This window comes from Lactuca sativa, chromosome 7 (genome assembly GCF_002870075.4).
Source record: "Lactuca sativa cultivar Salinas chromosome 7, Lsat_Salinas_v11, whole genome shotgun sequence".
NCBI classification, from domain to species: Eukaryota; Viridiplantae; Streptophyta; class Magnoliopsida; order Asterales; family Asteraceae; genus Lactuca; species Lactuca sativa.
In genome coordinates, this window is record NC_056629.2 from 9,225,024 (window position 1) to 9,245,249 (window position 20,226).

General features: G+C 37.7%; 2 protein-coding genes across 2 annotated transcripts; one reads left to right on the forward strand and one right to left on the reverse strand.

Annotated features, from left to right (window-relative positions):
* The first annotated feature begins 348 nt into the window (after positions 1-348).
* On the forward strand, positions 349-3,985 carry LOC111908187 (uncharacterized). The gene is made up of 7 exons (XM_023904023.3): positions 349-795; positions 1,355-1,806; positions 2,121-2,235; positions 2,415-3,050; positions 3,303-3,380; positions 3,511-3,582; positions 3,664-3,985. Exons 1-7 carry the CDS (start codon positions 445-447, stop codon positions 3,892-3,894), a joined length of 1,935 nt encoding a protein of 644 aa, XP_023759791.1. The 5' UTR covers positions 349-444; the 3' UTR covers positions 3,895-3,985.
* Positions 3,986-5,351: 1,366 nt separating this feature from the next.
* LOC111908186 (brefeldin A-inhibited guanine nucleotide-exchange protein 3) lies at positions 5,352-13,618 on the reverse strand. The gene is made up of 11 exons (XM_023904022.3): positions 12,183-13,618; positions 11,192-11,509; positions 10,607-10,964; positions 10,090-10,512; positions 9,706-9,992; positions 9,356-9,629; positions 8,117-8,616; positions 7,685-8,006; positions 7,023-7,386; positions 6,274-6,944; positions 5,352-6,175 (listed from the first exon to the last, which is right to left on the reverse strand). Exons 1-11 carry the CDS (start codon positions 13,409-13,411, stop codon positions 5,567-5,569), a joined length of 5,355 nt encoding a protein of 1,784 aa, XP_023759790.1. The 5' UTR covers positions 13,412-13,618; the 3' UTR covers positions 5,352-5,566.
* Between the last annotated feature and the right edge of the window lie 6,608 nt (positions 13,619-20,226).

A 20,226-nucleotide genomic window follows, 5' to 3' on the forward strand; every position in this document is an offset into this window, starting at 1 on the left:
GCATATTTGGATATAGTTTTCCAAATAAACACTTGTAATAAAATAGGGTTGATGTGAAGGGGTAATTAACTTTTTGTTTTTTTATATAGAAAAATCATGTCATTTGAAGAATTTTTAAATACTTTTGAACGAATCTCACAACAAAATAAAAACTTTGGATTAGTCAAAACTTTTTTGAACCAAAATAATATTTTTAAGCTAATCCTGCAATTTTGCCTAAAAATAACAAAATGAATCGGACGCTTGGAATTGGCCTCAAAAGATTTGGGCTCCTTTCAGCCTTTTACCATCTTTTTTAACAGCTTGGGCCTAACATGTCCCTATTATTTAAGAGTTCAACTGTTCTAAGTTCCAACCGAACTTAATCACATCAGGCATCATCAAAACGAGTTCCAAATTCTTTCCGCTATTCGCAAAGCGTGCGGCAAAATTCGACTAACACCGATGGATACGGGAACGGATTTTACTTCCGGCCGCCGTGTCGCCGCCGTCAATCTAGAACAACATAATCAATCTAAAAGTCACCGTTCGATCTTCGAAGTTCCATCGGATTTCTTCGATTCCTGCGGCCTACTTGAATATCCATCAACCTCATCAACCGCCTTCATCCCTGAATTCGCCGCCACCTGGACTACTAGTACTAGTAGCAAGGAAAATACTGTATTAGAAGCAGAGTCAGAGAAGGATAATAATGTTAGTTCTAGTGAGAGATTGACGTGCAATACTTGTAAATCCAGTTTCGAGTCGCTTCAAGATCAACGGTCTCACTTCAAGTCCGATTTTCATCGATTCAATGTAAATTCTCTTACATTAAATATCTTGTTTTGTCTTTTCTTGAAACTTTACATCTGCTCGTGTGTTTGTATTTTGCAACTTCAACAGGTTTGAAATTTTCATGAAAATGAACTTTAACATACGTTCTGTATACTACTGCAACGCTAAAATAAATGTTTAACTTTACTTTATTTTTGCTTGAATCGATGCATATTTATGAGTATAGTACCATCTCCGTGCCGCCACTAGATTATAACTCTTAAAAAATCGCAAAGCTAAAGGACATTGAGTTAGCTAACAGTGATATGTCTCTGTTAGAAGATAATGGACTCCAATTGTGGAATCTGAGCATTGACGCCTGTTTTGTTTTGTTTGTTTCTTAGCATGAATATACATACTACTAGAAATCACTATGAAATAAGTACACAAGTCAGACGCATATGTACCTAGATTGATTTTTGATAGGCATGGTAAACCATTCCAATCCAGACCTTACTTTGAAACTTAGTCGGCTAATGTTAATGGCATATGTTGATGATTGTAGTTCATTGTGTTTTGACTTATCAATTGATATCATCAGCTAAAGCTTGCGGTTGCTGGAAAGGATATTGTGAAAGAGGATGATTTTGATGAATGGACATGTAATTCATTATTAGTTCAAGATTATGATGTATCAAGTATATCAGGCTCAGATGAGGAAGATGACAGAGAATCTAGCCTTAGAAATGATATGAACAAGGGCTTACTGGGAAGTACTAAAAGCAAAATCTTTGTACGTTTAGCAAATGGAGAAATGGTTTCATTCTGGAAGTGCTTGCTTCTGGAAGACAATGTGAAGATTCTTTTTGAATCTATGGAGGATGGTGGTATGCCTTGTGTAACAAAGAAGGAAGTGATTGAGAGACTGCATGATGTGATCCATGAAAGTAGGGACAATACCCGTTTTAGGGTTATGTTGCTTGCTAGTGGTGGCCATTTTGCTGGTTGTGTCTTTGACGGAAACTCTGTTGTGGTCCACAAAACATTTCACAGGTTAGTACTTATCTCATCCTTCAAATTTAATCATGTTTTAAAGTGGCATTATGATTATCCAAAGTTTATATCTACAAATACACCATTCATCCTTCGTTTCTGACATCCGAAAGTAATATTTGACCTTCTTTAATGTCATGATTAGAAACATAGTGGATTCTTTTTGCAAATTAATTTATATGCTACATTATTTTTGTTATATTCACTTGTAATTGAAGTTGTCTGTTAGATGTTATCAATGTCCTGTTGTTATTCAGAATGCATGATCAGGTGTCTGGAGTGAAATGCTAAAAAGCCACCTATTTGATATGTAGATATGTGATAAGGGCAAAGTCTGGTAAAAAGCAGTCATCAAAAGATGCCAGTGGCAAAATTGCACATTCTGCAGGAGCTTCAATTCGTCGCCACAATGAACTTGCCTTAAAGAAGGTATTTTACATAATTGATTTAATTTTGTATAATTGTATATACTAAATAAAAGAGTCACACCAATGTTTTACAGTACTCCAGTTCAAGTGAAAATTAAGCAGTCAGTCATGTATAGCATACCAGATTAAGTCTTTTTCATCCTTATAAATATCACTCAACTAACTATAATTTCCAATCAGGAAATTCGAGAGCTACTGACATCCTGGAAGCCATATTTTGAAGGTTCCTCTTGTATATTCATTCACGCCCCTTCAGACAATCGCCAGCTGTTATTTGAAGGTGAAACTCCGTTATTTAGTGGTCATAAAAGTGGCATCAGACGAATCCCATTGACTGTTAGAAGACCAACATTCAAAGAGGCTCGCCGACTATACAACATTTTAACTCAAATTTCCACTGAAGCTGAAGAACAAGCAGCAGCTCCAGCTCCCATTGTTATTAATAAAGATAAACAAGTTTCTAGAAGTGATAAGTTGGAAAATCCACACAAAGGTGTGGCTGATTCTAATAATGTGGAAGATCTGTGTGTGTCAACTTCAAGTGATAAAGAGAGTGTTGTTTTGATTGAGACTCCTTTACATGAAGCAGCAAAGGCTGGGGATGCTGAGAAGGTTGTGGAGTTATTAGAACAAGGGTGTGATCCTTGTGTTGTGGATGAAAGAGGGAGGACTGCTTATATGGTTGCAAATGAAAAGGAAGTAAGGAATACGTTTAGAAGGTTTATGGCTTTGAATCTTGATAAGTGGGATTGGCAAGCTGCTAAAGTTCCTAGCCCTTTAACCAGAGAAATGGAGGAATCTCAGAATGCTAAGCAGGTAACAATTGTTGTGATTTCGCTTCTGCACCTACAAAATATTCTACTGTTATAGTGATTTCTTTGATATCCAGATAGATGTAGTAGTTAAAAATAAAAAGACATAACAACTGAATATGTTATGTGTTAAGGAAAATTGAAAAATGATGAGTATTTAAAATAAGCGCTAGTAGAGGCTGGGTGTTTGTTTGTTTGTGGTTGAATAAAGTAGAAAGAATGGTATTTGATTGGTTGTTTGAGTTTTGACACTCAGGCAGAGAAAGATGCAAAGAGGAAAGCAAGAGCAAAAGAGCTGAAGAAGCTACGCAAAGCTAAAGAAAAGAAGACTCAGGTCAGCTGTTTATTCTTTTCTCTTATTAGCAGAGCAGACAGTGTTGTTATAAAATCAAAATGCAAGACTTGAATCAAAATTCTTGATTATAATTTATACATACCTCAAATAAATGATTTATAAAATGCAGGCAGAGGCTGCGGAATTAGAGAAAGCTTCATCATCTCATTCTCAATCACAAAGACCAAAGCTGACTAAAGAGGTACCTACCATCCTTCATCCTTCTCTTTTATTATTAATTTTATGTAAAATGATTATTATTGACATTGTATTGTAATTGTAGGAAGAAGCAAAACGAGCACAGGATGAAGAGAGAGAGAAGAGAGCTGCTGCAGCCGAGAGGAGAATAGCAGCCCTTGCCCTTCAATCCACCTCATCTTCAACAGAATCAGACATGTTATGTTCTTGTTGCCACGTGTCGTTGGCTGGTAAAGTTCCATTTCATAGGTATAATTATAAATACTGCACCACAACATGCATGCATCTTCACAAAGAGATTCTCGATGATCAATAAATGAATTAATCATTCTGATTTTGTAACCTGTAAGGCTGTAACAATGTATTCTTCTACTCCTTAAATTATGATTGAATAATAATTATTTTCATATTGTTTTTTTTTTTTTCGTACCAAAGATGAGTGGAATGGGAAATTGAGTTGTTTATGTTTATGGATGCTTTTGTTTTGGTTACGTTGAAAGTAAATATTCTCTTATAGGAGTTGAGTTTGGCTGACAAATGACAACTAATATATTCTTTTAATATTATTTATTTAAAATTAAAATTATAAATAATTGAGATTGAGATATGCATTTCTACTCAAATAGATGGAAAGTATTATCAAACATCAGTATTTTTTTTCAGTTACATGCTTGAATGAAAAGGTTTGTTTAATCACAAGTATACATATTTTGTATAATGGTTCTATATTTTATTTTATTTTTCTAAATTTAATCAAATTAGCTAGTCTAATGTTATGCACTTGATTTGTGATTTGGATGATTTTATAATATTATAGATTGATTTTTACAAAATACTTGAAAAGAGAAACGGTTTGGAAAAATCTCTTTAAACTGATGATGAGTAAAACTAAAATTTATCTTGAAAAGTTGGAAGTTTGGTTAATCTCATAAGAGTAGAAAATGTGTTTGAAAGAAGCAAGTACAAATGGTTTGAAAAGATTGAAGATGTTTCTGGTATTGTACAACTCAGATCACGGGAGGGAGGGCTCTTCATATAATAACCATCTTAGTAATAGTAAGTTGGATTTTTAAATGCATTATGACTCTTCATATAATAACAACTTTAGTATAGTAACTTGGCTCTTTAATACATGAATGTCTTTGGTAAATAATAATAGTGCTATGAATCTTCATATAATAACGATCCTTAGTAAATAGTAAGTCGGTTATTCAATACATGAATGTCCTCTCAGTAAATAGTGATAGTGATACGAGTGTTCATATATCAAAGCCCATAAATTTAATTTATAACAATGTAATGTAACATCGATGTCCTTATATCGGTTACATTAAAATTGTATATCAGTTACATTGAAATCAAAAATATTTACCGGTTGGTAAAACACATTAATTTTATTGATTTGTGATTTGGATGATTTTATAATATCATAGATTGATTTTTATAAAAATACTTGAAAAGAAAAACGGTTTGGAAAAATCTGTTGACACTGATGATGGGAAAAACCAAAAATTATTTTGAAAAGTTTGAGATTTGGTTAATCTGATATGAATAGAAAAATCTGTTTGAAAGAAGCAACCAAGTACAAAAGATTTGAGAGTGAATCATATCTCACCTTATCCTACCTTACAATTTTTGTCCCGACAAGCCACATAGTTATGTTCCAGTCACAGTCTCATTCCAATACAAGTTAGTCGTGCATAAACTCTGTTACAAGGAGTCTTTCATTTCTATATCAAACTAAAAAAAAAAAAAAAAAAAAAAAATGCAATATACGCACGTTACAACATGGTGGAATCCATAGCCCAGAACGATACAACAAAATTCCTTTCCTTATCAGACAGACAGACAGACGTATTAATTCCTAAAAGATGCCAACTTCCCTTCCCTGACTACAACTAATAATAATAAAAATAAAACAAGTGCCATGAACAATCACAATATTACACACAATTTGAAATTTGAAAATATCATTATATCAAATACTATCAACAGGAACGCATCAAAACAGGCCCAACCGAAGACCTCAACATCTCGCTCAGAGCCACCTGAACATCAGTCGACCCATGCTCACATTTTATCAAGCTGGAAATCAAAGGAAAATATCCCCCAAGATGTTTCTCAAATGCCGAATCACCCAAACTACAAATAGTCTTCAAAGTCACAACAATCAGAGGACCACGAGCCGCAAGCTCTCGTTTCTTACCAGACCCCAACGGAATCAACCACCTAGGGGTGGTAGGGGACGAATCCGTCATTTGTCTAGGAAGTGCTAATTCGATGTAGAATTGAAGCACTTCTTGGCAAAGGGAAACGAGAGATGACTCGACCTTTGATTCGTTGTAAAAGGGTGGTTTATCAAGTGTGAGATTTTGGATTAGATTCAGGCAGATTTGGTAGGATTCGTTTTCCAGACGGAGCAACGGTGGGTCTTGCATTTGGGTTATGTGGGCCAGGTCTTGTAAACTTGATCGTAATGTGGTGTTGGTGTTTATGGTGTGGGCGTGTGTTGCTACTTTGTGGACTGCATCAAACAAGGTTATGGTGTTGCTTGTTGACAGGTGATGTCTATACATGTTGTAGATCTCTGTTATTGCCTGTCATTTGTCATTTGTCAAGTCAAATACTTTTTATATACTATTATACACAAACAAACAAATAAAACAGGTAAATATTCAAAACTATATAAACATACCTGGATTAATAGAAGTTGAACCGCAGCATGACACTTGGCATCAGAAATAGCAGCATAAAGGCGATCTTTGTCGTCATCCTGAGTTTCTCCCATTGAAACATCTTCTTGTTTATATTTCAACTCCAATCCATCTTTATCAAGAATAATGAAGAAATCAGGAAGTGTTTGATTAGCAGCTTGTTCAAGAGCCAAAACCACTTCAACCCATTTATCATCAGTGAAAAACTCCCCAGCACTACTCATCAAACGGACAAAAGCAGCAATACCAATACCCGCAAGGCTTTGGTGGGGCCGCTTGATGAAACTCACCAACAACGAAAGAATCTTTTCCAGAAGGGGATTCACGGTGTCGTAGAAATTGACAAAAAGATCCATGACCAATTGGAGGGCGAGTGTGCATGTTTCGTATAGCCATGAGTCTTGATCGAGTTCATATTCGTCCACATCAGCAGCACTGGAACCAGTGGGTGGTGGGTGGAGTGAGGAATGATCATGATCATGATCGGAAGCATGACGGACATAGTCAAAGATGGGGAAGAGTGCGGAGTCAAAGACACGCTCCCATAATGGTAGAGAGAAGTGATGACCGTAGTTTCGTAAGGTGTCAAAGAGTACTTGGAGTGCACTTTTTCTGATCTCGGGTCGAGGGTCGAAGCTTAGCTCGGATAATCCTGATAAAATAAAATTATTAAAATCAAATAAGTCAAAACACCCACACCAATTATTAATTAATTAATTAATTTTCTCACCAGCCAATAACGGAAACCAGAAGTAAAGATGATCATCCTTGTCTGGCAACTCTTTTCCTTGCTGACGTGGCGAAGGGGCAATCTTTTCAGAAGCTTCCTTGTCCTCCTCATACGCTGAAGAGGATCCAAGATCTCCTTCAGCAAGTTTAGCAGCACAGAAGCGCAAGAAACTTATAGCACTCAGACTGATATCTTTATCGGATCGATTGTTTGTGAATGCGATTAAACAATTTACACAATCTGTGAAAGTTGTTGTTTCGGTCTCCGTGATATACGGGAAATAATCTCGCACTATCTTCTCGATTATTTCAAAGGCCAAAAGTACAATGCTTTTATGCTCATCAGAAGCTGCTGCTGTAAACACCTGGCAAATGTTTTACAAACCAAATGAAAAATGTGTGTTATTCCATAAACTCTACAATTTTCTTCCCTTTAGTATTGCTGGTTTTTGGTCCTTGTTCCAAGTAAAATGACTAGTTATCGTCCCTGACTATTATATATAGCTGATTTTTGCAATTTTGGCCCCACAAATAGTCATTTCCTGGGCACAGGGACCAAAAAGTCAAGAGAACGCTTTGGGATCAAAACTGCAAAGTCAGCTATATTTAGGGACTAAAAAGGTAACTTATATTCGAAAAAGATAAAGGAGAAGTTTTTGTTACCATAAACATGCTTTTCCATCCGGATTTGACATTGTTGACACGTGATAAGACCATCTGAGAGACACACCGGATTATTAATTCTCTAATTTCAACAGCACTGCTTTTGCGCATGACAATCACAAAAGGCTTCATGAAGTCATTCTGGAAATTGTAATTGGTCAACTCTTCCCGCTCTAGAAACTTCATGGATAACTGCCGTAAGGAATCCATTGCAAATATTGCAATTGACAAATTCTCAGAACAGCCTATGGTCACGAAAAAATCAGACAGCACATTCCAGATGCTTGTCCACACAAGCCTGATTCGGTTCATATTGTAGTGTCTGCAGAACAAAGAAAATATATACTTTCATTTATTTGTTTATCATAGCATCCTACTTTAGTTTTTTTCCATTAAAGTAAAAAAGTGAGACAAAAGGGATTAGATGCATACGCGATCTCAATTATCTTTGTGAGGCTGAAGACTCTAGGATCAGAAGTAGAGCGCAACTCCTCCATAGACACCTTACAAAGTGCCTTCACAAAGTCAATTATAGCCTCACTGTTTAATTTCTGACTCCTTGTGAATATACGATTCATTTCTCCAACTTGTTCCAGCATGCTTAAGTTAGAGACCAAATTATTGACTTGTTCTGGTGTGATCCCTACAGAAGCATTGCCACCAATGCCAGCAGCACTGTCATATGTACCTCTTCTCATGGCTGCAGCCACCTGCTGAATCCTTCCAGCTCCCTTTTTTTTAAGAACAGGAAGGATGTTTGACTTTGACTGTGATTTGTTGTTTTCATTTGGATTAGCAGCAAAGAAAGTGGCATCTGGAGGCGCCCCTTCACCTAATAAATGTAAGTGCTCGAATCGAGAAACACATGTTAGAATATGCTCCCAGGCTTCTTGTAGGTAATTCCCATCCTCATATGCAATTGTAACCATTGCCTGTGATTGTGAAATAAACAAATTACCTAATGTTTAATCTTTCAGCATACAAATTTTTTCTCTATTTAATCATCAACAATTATGCAAGGGTATTGGATTTGCAGGAACTTCTTGTTCACAAACAATATATCACAATCCTTGTATTCCTTCAGGCTTTCATTTGTAGATCTAGCTTTTTAATTTATAGAAAAAGTATAAAATTGTAATTTGTTAGATAACGCACAGTTACAAAAATAATTATGCTTTTTTATAATTAAATTTCTTTAACACATAATATTTTATTTAAAAAGTACATTCGAAATCTGAAGAATACGGAGATAAATCTGTACGTATCAAGTAAATTAAATAACTTTTCAAATCCAAAAAATTAATATAACTGTCTACATTTCAATAACAATGATATGATTCTGAAACTAGGTTACCAGTTAGTGTTTCAGCGAAACTTGATTATTTTAATGAAACTGTTTCAACAAGTCTGTCATGTCATAAGTCAACATCAGCATGATTCAGCAACACGTTGACCCATGTCATCACTAAAGGTTAAAAAATCTCATAAGAACAGAACATAAAATTTTCACAAGAATGGAACAAAATTGAAAGTTAAGTGGTTAAACCTATTAAAAATAAGTTTGAGGTACCTAAGTATGAAACTTGGTTGCTATTTAGTGACATTATCCCTAAACTAAAAAAAAAATGATGTATTGATACTTGAAACACTGTAGGTAAAAATGAGACAAACCTTGATGGCCTCTATATTCTTTTGTTTAATATCTGCTGGTGAATGAAGGCAAGTAAACTTTGCGAGTGATGTCACATAAGCATCTCGATGAGTCTTCATTGACATTGCTGATGTCACATGTATTGCATACCGAAAGCCTTCCAAACATTGACCAATCACTATTTCATCATCACTTTGATCAAGTGGAACACTAAAAGCAGCCAGCATAGGAGCCCAGCACACCTCCACCATGAATCTCAGTATAAACACATCTGTTGCAGCATAATAAACTGACCTGAAAAAAACACACATCGTAAAAGGTTACAACATTTTTTATAACAAATACCAGATGTTTATTCAATTATTCTTACTCTGATTTTTGTGCTTTTTCTTTGAACTGTTCTTGCATGTGTTGCATGAGATCATCGCTTGTATTATTCTCATCACCTCTCTTACGCACCACAATATTCAGTATGCTGTCTAAACCCAAAATCCTGTTTGAATTTACAGCCTGCTTCTTTTGAAGGGCTAAATCGTCTTCCTTCATTTTAATTTCATTTTTTGAAATTCGTTCATATAAAGATTTCAGGTAGTCTGGGGACAAATCTTTTCCATCGTCTATGCCACGATTGTTTTTTATAAAATCATCCACTGACATCTGCATAGCCAAACATATAATCAGGGGATGTTTCTTTTTTTTTTTCCCATGTATGAGTAAAAATAAACTGTCATGTATGTATGAATTGGATTGATACCTTATTTTTAACCATTGGATTATGAGCATCAGTGTTGAGAAGTATAACAGAATAGGCAAGAACATAGGCTGTGTCAGCACTAATGAATGCCTTTGGATTACATTTGCAGTAACGTTCAGCAAACTTTTCCATAATTCTATCAATCTTTTGTGCCTCACCAGGCAATCTGAATCCACGTAGAAAAGATCTGATTGCTTCATCAAAATCCATATTTTCAAAGTCAAAGGAGTCAACGTATGCATGCATGACTTTCAGGGACAGATCTTCTCTTTCCCCAAGGTAATCCCCAATCAAAGTCTTGTTCAAACCAGAAGCTTGCTTTAAGAAATCTGCTATTTCTTCAGGTGAATTCCCCACTTTGTTCACTTTGATCAAGAACTCAATCCCCTTTTTAGGTTTCCTATTAAATAGAGATATACCCTCCTGCCAATGCCATTATATTTAACATTAGATCTTTGAAAAAATGTCATCTGATGACTGTTTAAATAATATAATATAATATAATATAATAAATAACCTGAAGTTCAAGTTTGTAAGCCCGGCGTTGCTCAATTGTTGAAGCATCTGAAACTTCATTAGAAGCTTCTGGATGAGAATCCAATCCATCAACAGGCTGAGGCTCACTTTCATTTGCATTCCCATTTTCTGTTGGAGAATCTCCAGTTTCATGATTGTTCTCAACAACCTCAAATTTTTTATCTGAGTAAGGATCCGGAATGTGCAGTTGTTTGTTCATCCAGTCCCCCATTGATTTTAAAATAGCCACTAAGCACTTCATTGCTTCATGTTTCAAGGCTGCATCTTGAGGTGGTAAAAGAGTAGTTGCAGCCCCAGGTTGGACCCCTTGAGCCGTTTTAAGAAGTCCATTTACCGTCCTATTAAACAAATACCAACCTACTTTATTTTATTTCTATATTAACCATTTTATTTTCATTTCTTTCTGTCTAACTGTATCATTATATCATATTCTACTTTCAATGTTTTTTTTTTATCAGGACATTGTACTTTGAAAAATCTACCCAATTATAACTGGATACATTTTTCAAGGGAAGATGTTGTAGTTGAAGAAATTAAAGTAGGAATTAGAAAAGAGCGAGCATACCTCTCAAATATGTTTGATGAATTGACATCACAATCATAGTTGATAAATATATCTACCAAGATCTGTGAATCGACACAAAGTCTTTCAAAAAATCGAAGTACGATCATCTTCTGCTGGAAATTAGGTTGGGCAACATTTTCTAGAACCCTAAGAACTATCATTGGAAAGAATACTCCAATTTCTGCTTTCAATCCAGCTCTGAATCTTGAAATCAAGCTAAAGAAAATTGAACAGGAGAGCTGGAAGATAATCACAAGGGTCGATGCACTGTTCTTCAACAAAGACAGGCATAGGTACTGCCTAATGGCACCCAAAAATCTGTTCCAACAAGAAAAGAAAGTAAGGGGGAGTAATGTGTAAGTATAAACAATCCGAACTCTGAAGTTGAACCAGAACAACAAATTAACAATCTTTTAACACAAACAAATGGATAATTTAGTATTCACTTTGTAAAGAGGATGGTTATTGTAAATGAACATAGTCCTCCTATACCATGAATTCTTACATTAACCAATCCGCAAAAATGTTCTTTAACTAGTAAGATCTACCATAAGTAAATGATAAGTGTGATTCAACATGGACTTTCTAACTACAGTATTGTCCAGGCAAAGTTTTTTAAAAAAACCCTATTTGCAATTTGACTAAAAATGAGCTAACGCGTATCACAAGAAAACTCTTTCAGTGGCAGAAGGTGTGTACTGTGTGATTACAATGATGCACTGAACAAATTTTGCTATCATAAAGAGATTACTTAGTCACATATACAGCTTTTTGGCTTCAAGATGGAATTATTAACAGGGAAAGCTCTGACCACTTTACACCACTTAATTTTCTGTGTCGTTGTCAATGCAAAAAGTACAGGCATTATCATCAATATAAGATCCACAAAAAGGATCAGACCCGAATTTTCCTCATGAAATAAAGGCCCCATAAGCACACTCACAGGGGAAAATGTGACTGCGTTTTCAATATCTCCAAAGGAAAAACGTACCTTTCACTAGTTCTAAAAATGGCCCCAGCATTCTCCAGCAAAATCTTAAGTAACTCCAATGCAACAATTTTCCCCCGCATCAACTGAGGGTCTGCCAGTGCCTCTTTCGGAGGAGTCTTCATTGATAGCTTACATAGAGCCCTAAACACCAAAAACGCATCCCTTCTGAGCTTATTCCCAATCTGCACATCCTGATCATCCTCCCTCTCCCCCTCCCCATCTGCCAACTCTCCTTTCCGCCCCTCCAAAGCTGTTTTATACATGCTCATCTCCCAATACTTGGCATCCAACATATCCTTATCAGTAGAATCCAACAAATCAGCAGGATTTGTTGACTCTGTAGTCGATGTCTTGGTCTCAAACGCCCCATCATGCACACCACCATTAGATGCTACCGGAGTTCCCTGATTCAAAACCCCATCTATTTCATGCATAACCTTGCTAATAAACCCTTGAACAAACATTGCCATTGATGCATCATCATCTCCCCCCTTTTCCGGCGGGTCCATCAACTCGGCAACCACTATCGGCTGCACTGGCACTGTAGAAGAATCCGCCTCCATCCTCCTAAACACAATCACAAGCATCTGGATCAAGGAAGCCTTTGCCGTCGTCTGATTGACCACATTCTTACTGCTGAGATAAATATCGTAACTAGTTCTCACAATCTGCAATAAACTATCACCATGTATCCTCAGCTGAATAGACGTCACAGCTGATAAAATTGTCTTCAAAACCAACAACTCCACTCCCTCATCTCCCAAATCACAACACTTACAAACCGATTCGATCAATCTGGACAACAGCTTCGCGTCGGATCCACCGGTAGGATCCGATTCGCCATGTAGATATCCATGAGCTATCAATTTCTGTATACAATCTAAAGCTGGCTCAGCGATCTTCGGATCTCCCGAAGAGCAAGCCTTGATAATAGGACTTAAAATAAGTTCCGATTCGGCTAGGCTTAGTTCGAAGGCGCCAGAACCGTGCAGCACGCCGGAAAGTTGTGAATGTGATAACGACTCGGCATCTGATTGATTTTCCTCTGACGAAGGGGAAGTAGGGGATAGCGGAGGAGGTTTTTCAGGAGATGTAATGCGTTCGAGTACAGATTTGCATTCGTTACCAAGTTTAGAGTGTTTGCGCCACGAACTGTTCTTGATTATCTTCTCTAGGGCTGGAACTAGAACGCTGTTGATAAGGCGGGAATCGACTTCCGGAGAAGCCATCCCCTCAGTCTCTCGGGTTAGATCTGGCCACGATACGGTCAACTATGATGATCTAGTTGAAGTAAAGTACGGTGGCTCCGATGTCGACGATGGTGATCTGAGGTGGCGATTGCGTCTGAGTAAAGTGTTTGTGTGTAGCCTGATATGGAGTTGGATCACGCAGTACTTTTTTCTGGTCTTCCGAGTTCTGATGCGAAGTCTACAATATGTTCGAATATAGCCTACACTATTAAATAACCGTAAAAAACTAAAAATTAGCCACTTATAAATTGAATAAACCAATAGTGACAGAAATTCCCTAATTGGGGACTAGTGTAGTAAGGTAAATGCAAATCACAACCACAAATCCACAATATCAAAAATACACTGTATCAAGAACCCAATATCAAAAATCAAAAATACACTATATCAAGAAACTCAACATCAAATTCGCCCTAGTATCAAAAATACACTATATAAGAAACCTAATATCAAAAATACACTAATATCAACACCATCTACGATTCCCAGTGGAAACCCAAAATCAAGAAAACCATTATAAAACTGTGACATCCCCATTTTCTCGGTCAGGAAAAACCAATTTTGTTTATGTTTTATAAAAATCAGAATACCTATTTTAATAAAAATGTTGCGGAATTTGTTCTCAGTAAAACATGATAAATACGTTATCAAAGCATTTCCGAAGAAAAGTATTTTTATTTATTTTAAAGCATTTGGGATGTCATCGTCAATACAAAAACATAAGCATAAACAGAACTTACATTCGTTATCACTAGTGATTTACATCTCCTTAATCTCTTAGTGTAATGTGACATCATAACAACACCTGTGATATAAATAAACTGAGTGGGTCAGGTTGGGAAACCTGATGAGTACATAGGGTTTTCAAACCACAATAATATAATTATTATGTTTAAACAATCAAGCAATCAACTCAATTACCCATCCTCGTTATCTTCTTTATTCTTAAGGATCTACCCTAAGAATCAGCTATTTCTTGTTCACTCATTCCTAAGGATCATCCTAAGGAATCGGCACGAAGTCCATCGTTGCCACGGTTTACACAACGGGCACTAAGTCTGCATAGTCGTCAGGGTTTAGGCATCAAGTCTGCATGATCACCAAGGTTTAGGCATCAAGTCTGCATGATCACCAGGGTTTAGGCATCAAGTCTGCATGGTCACCAAGGTTTAGAGTACACCGGGTGAACACATCGTTCACAACACCTACAGGTTGCGAGCCTGCTAGTGTTCCAATGGACTGTCTAGAATAGTATGTGGTTGTCATCCATACTCTGCTAAATGATGGGGCCATCATTTGGGAAAAAAAAGCTTCTCACATCGTCCACCTCTCACCCTCACCTCACGGTCTATTTCACCTCTCAACTCATCATCCAACTCATACTTCATCTATTACATCTACCCATGTTTTACCCCAACATTATCGTAGATATAAAATACATATGCAGTTTAAATCATTTAAAACATGTATAAAATCGTTCATCCAACATAGACAGCAAGTATTCAGATAATAAGCACACATAGCACATAATTTATATAAAATACTTCATAACTATGTGTAACATGAAAGTAACTATGCACTCACTTTGGAAGGTGATGACTCGACACTTGAACAACACTTCGTTACTCTCAACACAATTTTCCTCGGACAAAACCTAGTATCATTACCACTAGAGTTTAGTATAATATTCGCCGAGACTAATTAACAGTCTGGCTATTATTACTATTATATAAGCGTTAAAAAATACTTATATAACCCATAATAACATCCCAAATACTCCTTATAAGGTCCTAATAACATTACTATATTGAAACATAAGCTATATTAAAGATAGGGTAGGCATAGCTCACTTACAACGGGTTTTCTCGAAAATCGGGCTTCGCTGGAGTAGTATTTCTGAGCCGAAAGGCTCTTTTCTTGGGAATCTAGGAGCCTCGGGGCTTCCTTCTGGTGCTAGGGAGGTTCCCTAGGCTTTTTGGGGGGTTTGGGGGGTTAGAGAGAGTTTAGAGAGAGAAAGTGGAGTTGGAAAGGTATGAAGAATGAGGGAGCCCGACACCTCTATTTATAGGCTGGAAAATAGCTCTACTCGTCGATTAGGTCCTCCTACTCGTCGATTCCATGCCAAGTGTCACCCTCTGGTGGCTTGCCTTGGGGAGAAAGCATTGGCCCATTGTAGTGACAAAGAACATGGTTTGGCATGCGGAATTAAAATTTGCACAATTGAACACGATGATTTGGGTGCTAAAAGATATATTTGATCATAGTAAATGAGTACGAAAAGGGATCTAGTCTAGAACTTCATAAATATCTCACTCACTAATCACTATGAACTACATCTCTCAAGCACACCTCTACAAGTGGACAAACCCACTATTTATAGAGGTGTTTACATGTCTCTCTTTCTCACTCTCTATCTCTCATGAGTCTAAAGGCTAATGCACCACACGCAAGTGGGTCTACACAAGTCAACCCATTACAAAGTCATACATGATGAACTTTGCACCCCAACATTCTCCCCCTCAAAGTTAGGAATGGATGACCCACTTCAAATCTTCCAAAGTCGAGCAACTACGCGGTTTAAGCCTCAAGGGTGACACTGTAACATCCCCCTCTGGCACGTATCACAATATTGTCCACTTTGGGCCACTCGGCACGAGGACTTCCCAGGGGGTCACCCATCCTGGTACTACTCCCGCCCGAGCACGCTTAACTGCAGAGTTCTTATGGGATCTGCTACCCTCACGGTTTTAAAACGCGTTGTAACAAGGAAGGTATCCACACCCCTTTATAAGGAAATGTTTCGTTCTCCTTCCAAGCCGATGTGGGATCAAATCTAACCCACTTTCACCCCCCATTATAGGGTTCGACGTCCCCGTCGAACACATTGACCCCGTGCCCTGGCTCTGATACCATTTGTAACATCCCCCTCTGGCACGTATCACAATATTGTCCGCTTTGGGCCACTCGGCACGAGGACTTCCCAAGGGGTCACCCATCCTGGTACTACTTCTGCCTGAGCAGGCTTAACTGCAGAGTTCTTATGGGATCTGCTGCCCTCGCGGCTTTAAAACGCGTTGTGATAGGGAAGGTATCCACACCCCTTATTAGGAATGCTTAGTTCTCCTTCTCAGCCGATGTGAGATCAGATCTAACCCACTTTAAAGTGGGTTAGATCTGATCCCACATCTACTTGGAAGGAGAACGAAACATTTCTTTATAAAGGGGTGTGGATACCTTCCTTGTCACAACGCGTTTTAAAGCCGTGAGGGCAGCAGATCCCATAAGAACTCTGCAATTAAGCGTGCTCAGGCATGAGTAGTACCAGGATGGGTGACCCCCTGGGAAGTCCTCGTGCCGAGTGGCCCAAAGCGGACAATATTGTGATACGTGCCAGAGGGGGATGTTACAGACACATGTCGAAACGAACTTCAATCTTCAATTCTTCCATGATTCTTCAATTTGGGCTCTAGGATGTGAGACCATACAAACCGAGCATCAACGAATGATTAATTCCAAATAATCACCCAAAATTTGCGCTAATAACACACCCCAAAAATCTTCAATAAAACCAAACTCATTTCGAATACATCATTTTCGAACATCCAATTGCATCATCTCGTAAGCTTCAAAACTTCAAGATCACTTCGGTCTTCAAATCCACGTAATATGAAAAATTCAAGTTCGAATTTCCATCAAAAAATGATTATAAAACTCCCAAGGAAAAAGAACGTGCTCTATTTGGAATTTTTCGTGTCAAAACTCCCCCTTAACATGTGGCATAAACATTGTGCTTCAATCCGGAAAATCCAAAAAATATTGAATTTTTAGCTTCGTTCACGGATCGCCTTTGACAAAATTTCTCAAAATGGGTAGAAATTGTCAATTTCATAATTCTGCAGTGACCCAGTGCGCCCAACACAGCAAAATATGCAAAACTCTCCCCCTTTTCAAATTTGGGTAGAAAGCGTCAATTTGCACAAACTGCAGGGGCCTGAAATGCACAATCTTCAATTTTCAGCAAAAACAGTCCTTTTTCGAATTTGGGTGCAAACTGCCAAAAATTCGAAGTCTCAGGGACCATCTTCGAAAATTCTGCCCTTGTGCACAAATCATACGAAGCATCACCCCAAACATTCGAAGCGTCAAAAAAATTTCAAAATTAGGTGAAAAGTGCCAAATATTCGAAACTTGAGTTATTTTTCGAAGTGTCAGAAATTCTAAGGTTCAGGGGTCAAATTCGAAACTTTGCCATTTCCTTTCAATTCATGCGAAGCATTTTGTGATCAAACATTCGAAGCATTTAGCCAAACATTTGAAGCTATAAGGGTCATATGCGAAACTTTTGGTTTTGCTTCATACGAACTTTTGCAACCCAGCATACGAAATTTTGCAACCCAACATACGAACTTTTCAGGTGACAAACATGCGAATTTTCAAGGACCATTTTCGAAAATATGTCTTTCTTTTTCATCAATTCACATGATCGCTTCGTACGTTTCTTATAAACGCTTCGTACGAAAATCTTAGGTACCAAACACACGAAAAATTTTCACCCAAACATACGAAGATTTTCTTTCTCTCTCCTCTTCGTATGAAAATCATCTTCCCCAAAATTTTCCCAAACGTATGAATTCGAAGCATACGAAGACTCTGAATGTACAGTAACCTCTGAATATCTATGAATCAACTTTGTTCACTTCGGACATTCAACCCAAAAAAATTCTTCGTTCTTACAGTCCGTTCCTTACAGTTCTTCCACAAATCATCGATTCCCAAATCTTCGAATCTTAATCACCAAATCAACACAATCGATCATTTTTCGTTCGTTTTTCAGCTCACCAAACATCCAAAAACTCGTCGACATCCAAAAATCTCCACAAAACGAAAAACTTTCGTTCGTTCTATCATCACCCATCAACTCCAAACATTCGAACAATACGCCCCAATTCCAAAATCAATTTTTCGCACATCTATTCCAAATATCAATTCTTCGAATTCAATAACCAAGCCATCGACATTTGACTGCAATCTAGATCGTCGACATCACAATTCTTCCCCAAAACAAAAAAAAAAATTGTTCATTCAATCATTAACCATCGACCCAGTTAATCCTTCATTCATCAAACATTCAAAAATCTACACCAAACCCAAAAATCGATCAAATCGATGCTCCAAACCTTTCGATTCCATCGAACACCCATTTGACTTGAACTCGTCTTCACCATATCAAAATCAAATCTGATTACCTCTTTGACCAGTTCAACAAACCTTATTACATTCTTCATCTGTTCTTGAACAAATATCAAGAAGAATCATAAGAACTAAAAATCGATACTTGAAACAAACAATTCAATCGATTATTACAACATCGATCAAAGTCAAACTCATTTGATTTCAATCGACGCAAATCCATTCTTCCGACCTCTACTGTTTAACGTGAACCAAGCTTTAAATATCGACCACCGATCTCAGATGAACAATTTCCAAATTTGATTCCGATTTTGATTCAGGTGATAAAATCGATCAAATATAAGAATGACTTAATTTTGCTCGGATTGAATTGAATGCTGGTAATGACAACGAATACAAATAAATGACACGATGAAGAACAGTACTCGGATTAGGTCATGAATTGGGCTCAAACAGATCATGAACAGTAACAATGTATTTTACATTTGGACTCAAATATGTGAATCATGAACAATATCATGATTTTATTTGATTGGGCTTTCAAACATGAATCAAATAAACCACTAATGAAAATGATTTTGGGCTTAAACATGAACAGTAACGAATGTAACACCCGAAATCAGAAAGGTCAAGAAAGGAAAGGAAAAACCCTAAGTTAAAGAGGGTTGACTCGTCGAGTCCAGGGAGGAACTCGGCGAGTCGGAGCGGGATCCGGGTGTAAAGAAAGTGACCGACTCGGCGAGTCAGCAAGTGGACTCAGCGAGTCAGGTCTGGGTTGGGAAACCCTAATTTCGGGACTTGGTACCCTATTTAAGCATCTTAATCTCTTCCCTAGGGCTCATTCTCGGCCCTATAGTCCAGAACCAGAAACCCTAAGCCTCCATTGTTGCTCAATCAAGCTTTCTTGCCAATTTGGGTGATTTGAAGGAAGGAGGAGGAAGGCACACATTGGGGATTCAAGAATTGGCAGTAGATCCAGAGTTTGTGAGGTCTTCCAGAGCTTTTGAAGGTAATGAGTCACTACCTTCCCTCTTTTGCATATAGATCAACCTTTATCATGGGATTTGGGGCTTTTAGGACAAGTTTATGAACCATTTCGAGTTAGAAGCCCAGATCTGAAGCTGCTACTTCAGATCTATGTGTATCTTGGCCTAGAGAATCATAAAGCATCAGTCTATGGGTTGATTGTTGAGCCCCTTTGTCTCAAACCCTAGTTTATAGTGATTTGAGCCTAGATCTCGTTAGCTACACGTAAAGTTTGCCACTTTACGTAAGGAATAGGCTTTAGAAGAGTGGATCTACAGTTTGGAGTCCATGCATGACTCAAAAGTCCTCTGCATGTATGTAGATCTGAATGGACTCGGCGAGTCCTTCGAGTGGACTCGGCGAGTAGCATGGAGATGAGGAGGAACTCGACGAGTGGGATGAACAACTCGTCGAGTCGGATGAAGTTAGGCATGAACTCGGCGAGTTGGAAGAACAACTCAACGAGTTGGTTGAAGATTGCCTTGGACTCGACGAGTCTATTAGTGGACTCAGCGAGTCAGGTCGTGAAACCCCAAACCCTTCGAGTTGAGATTCGAATCAGTGAGTCGGGTGGAGAC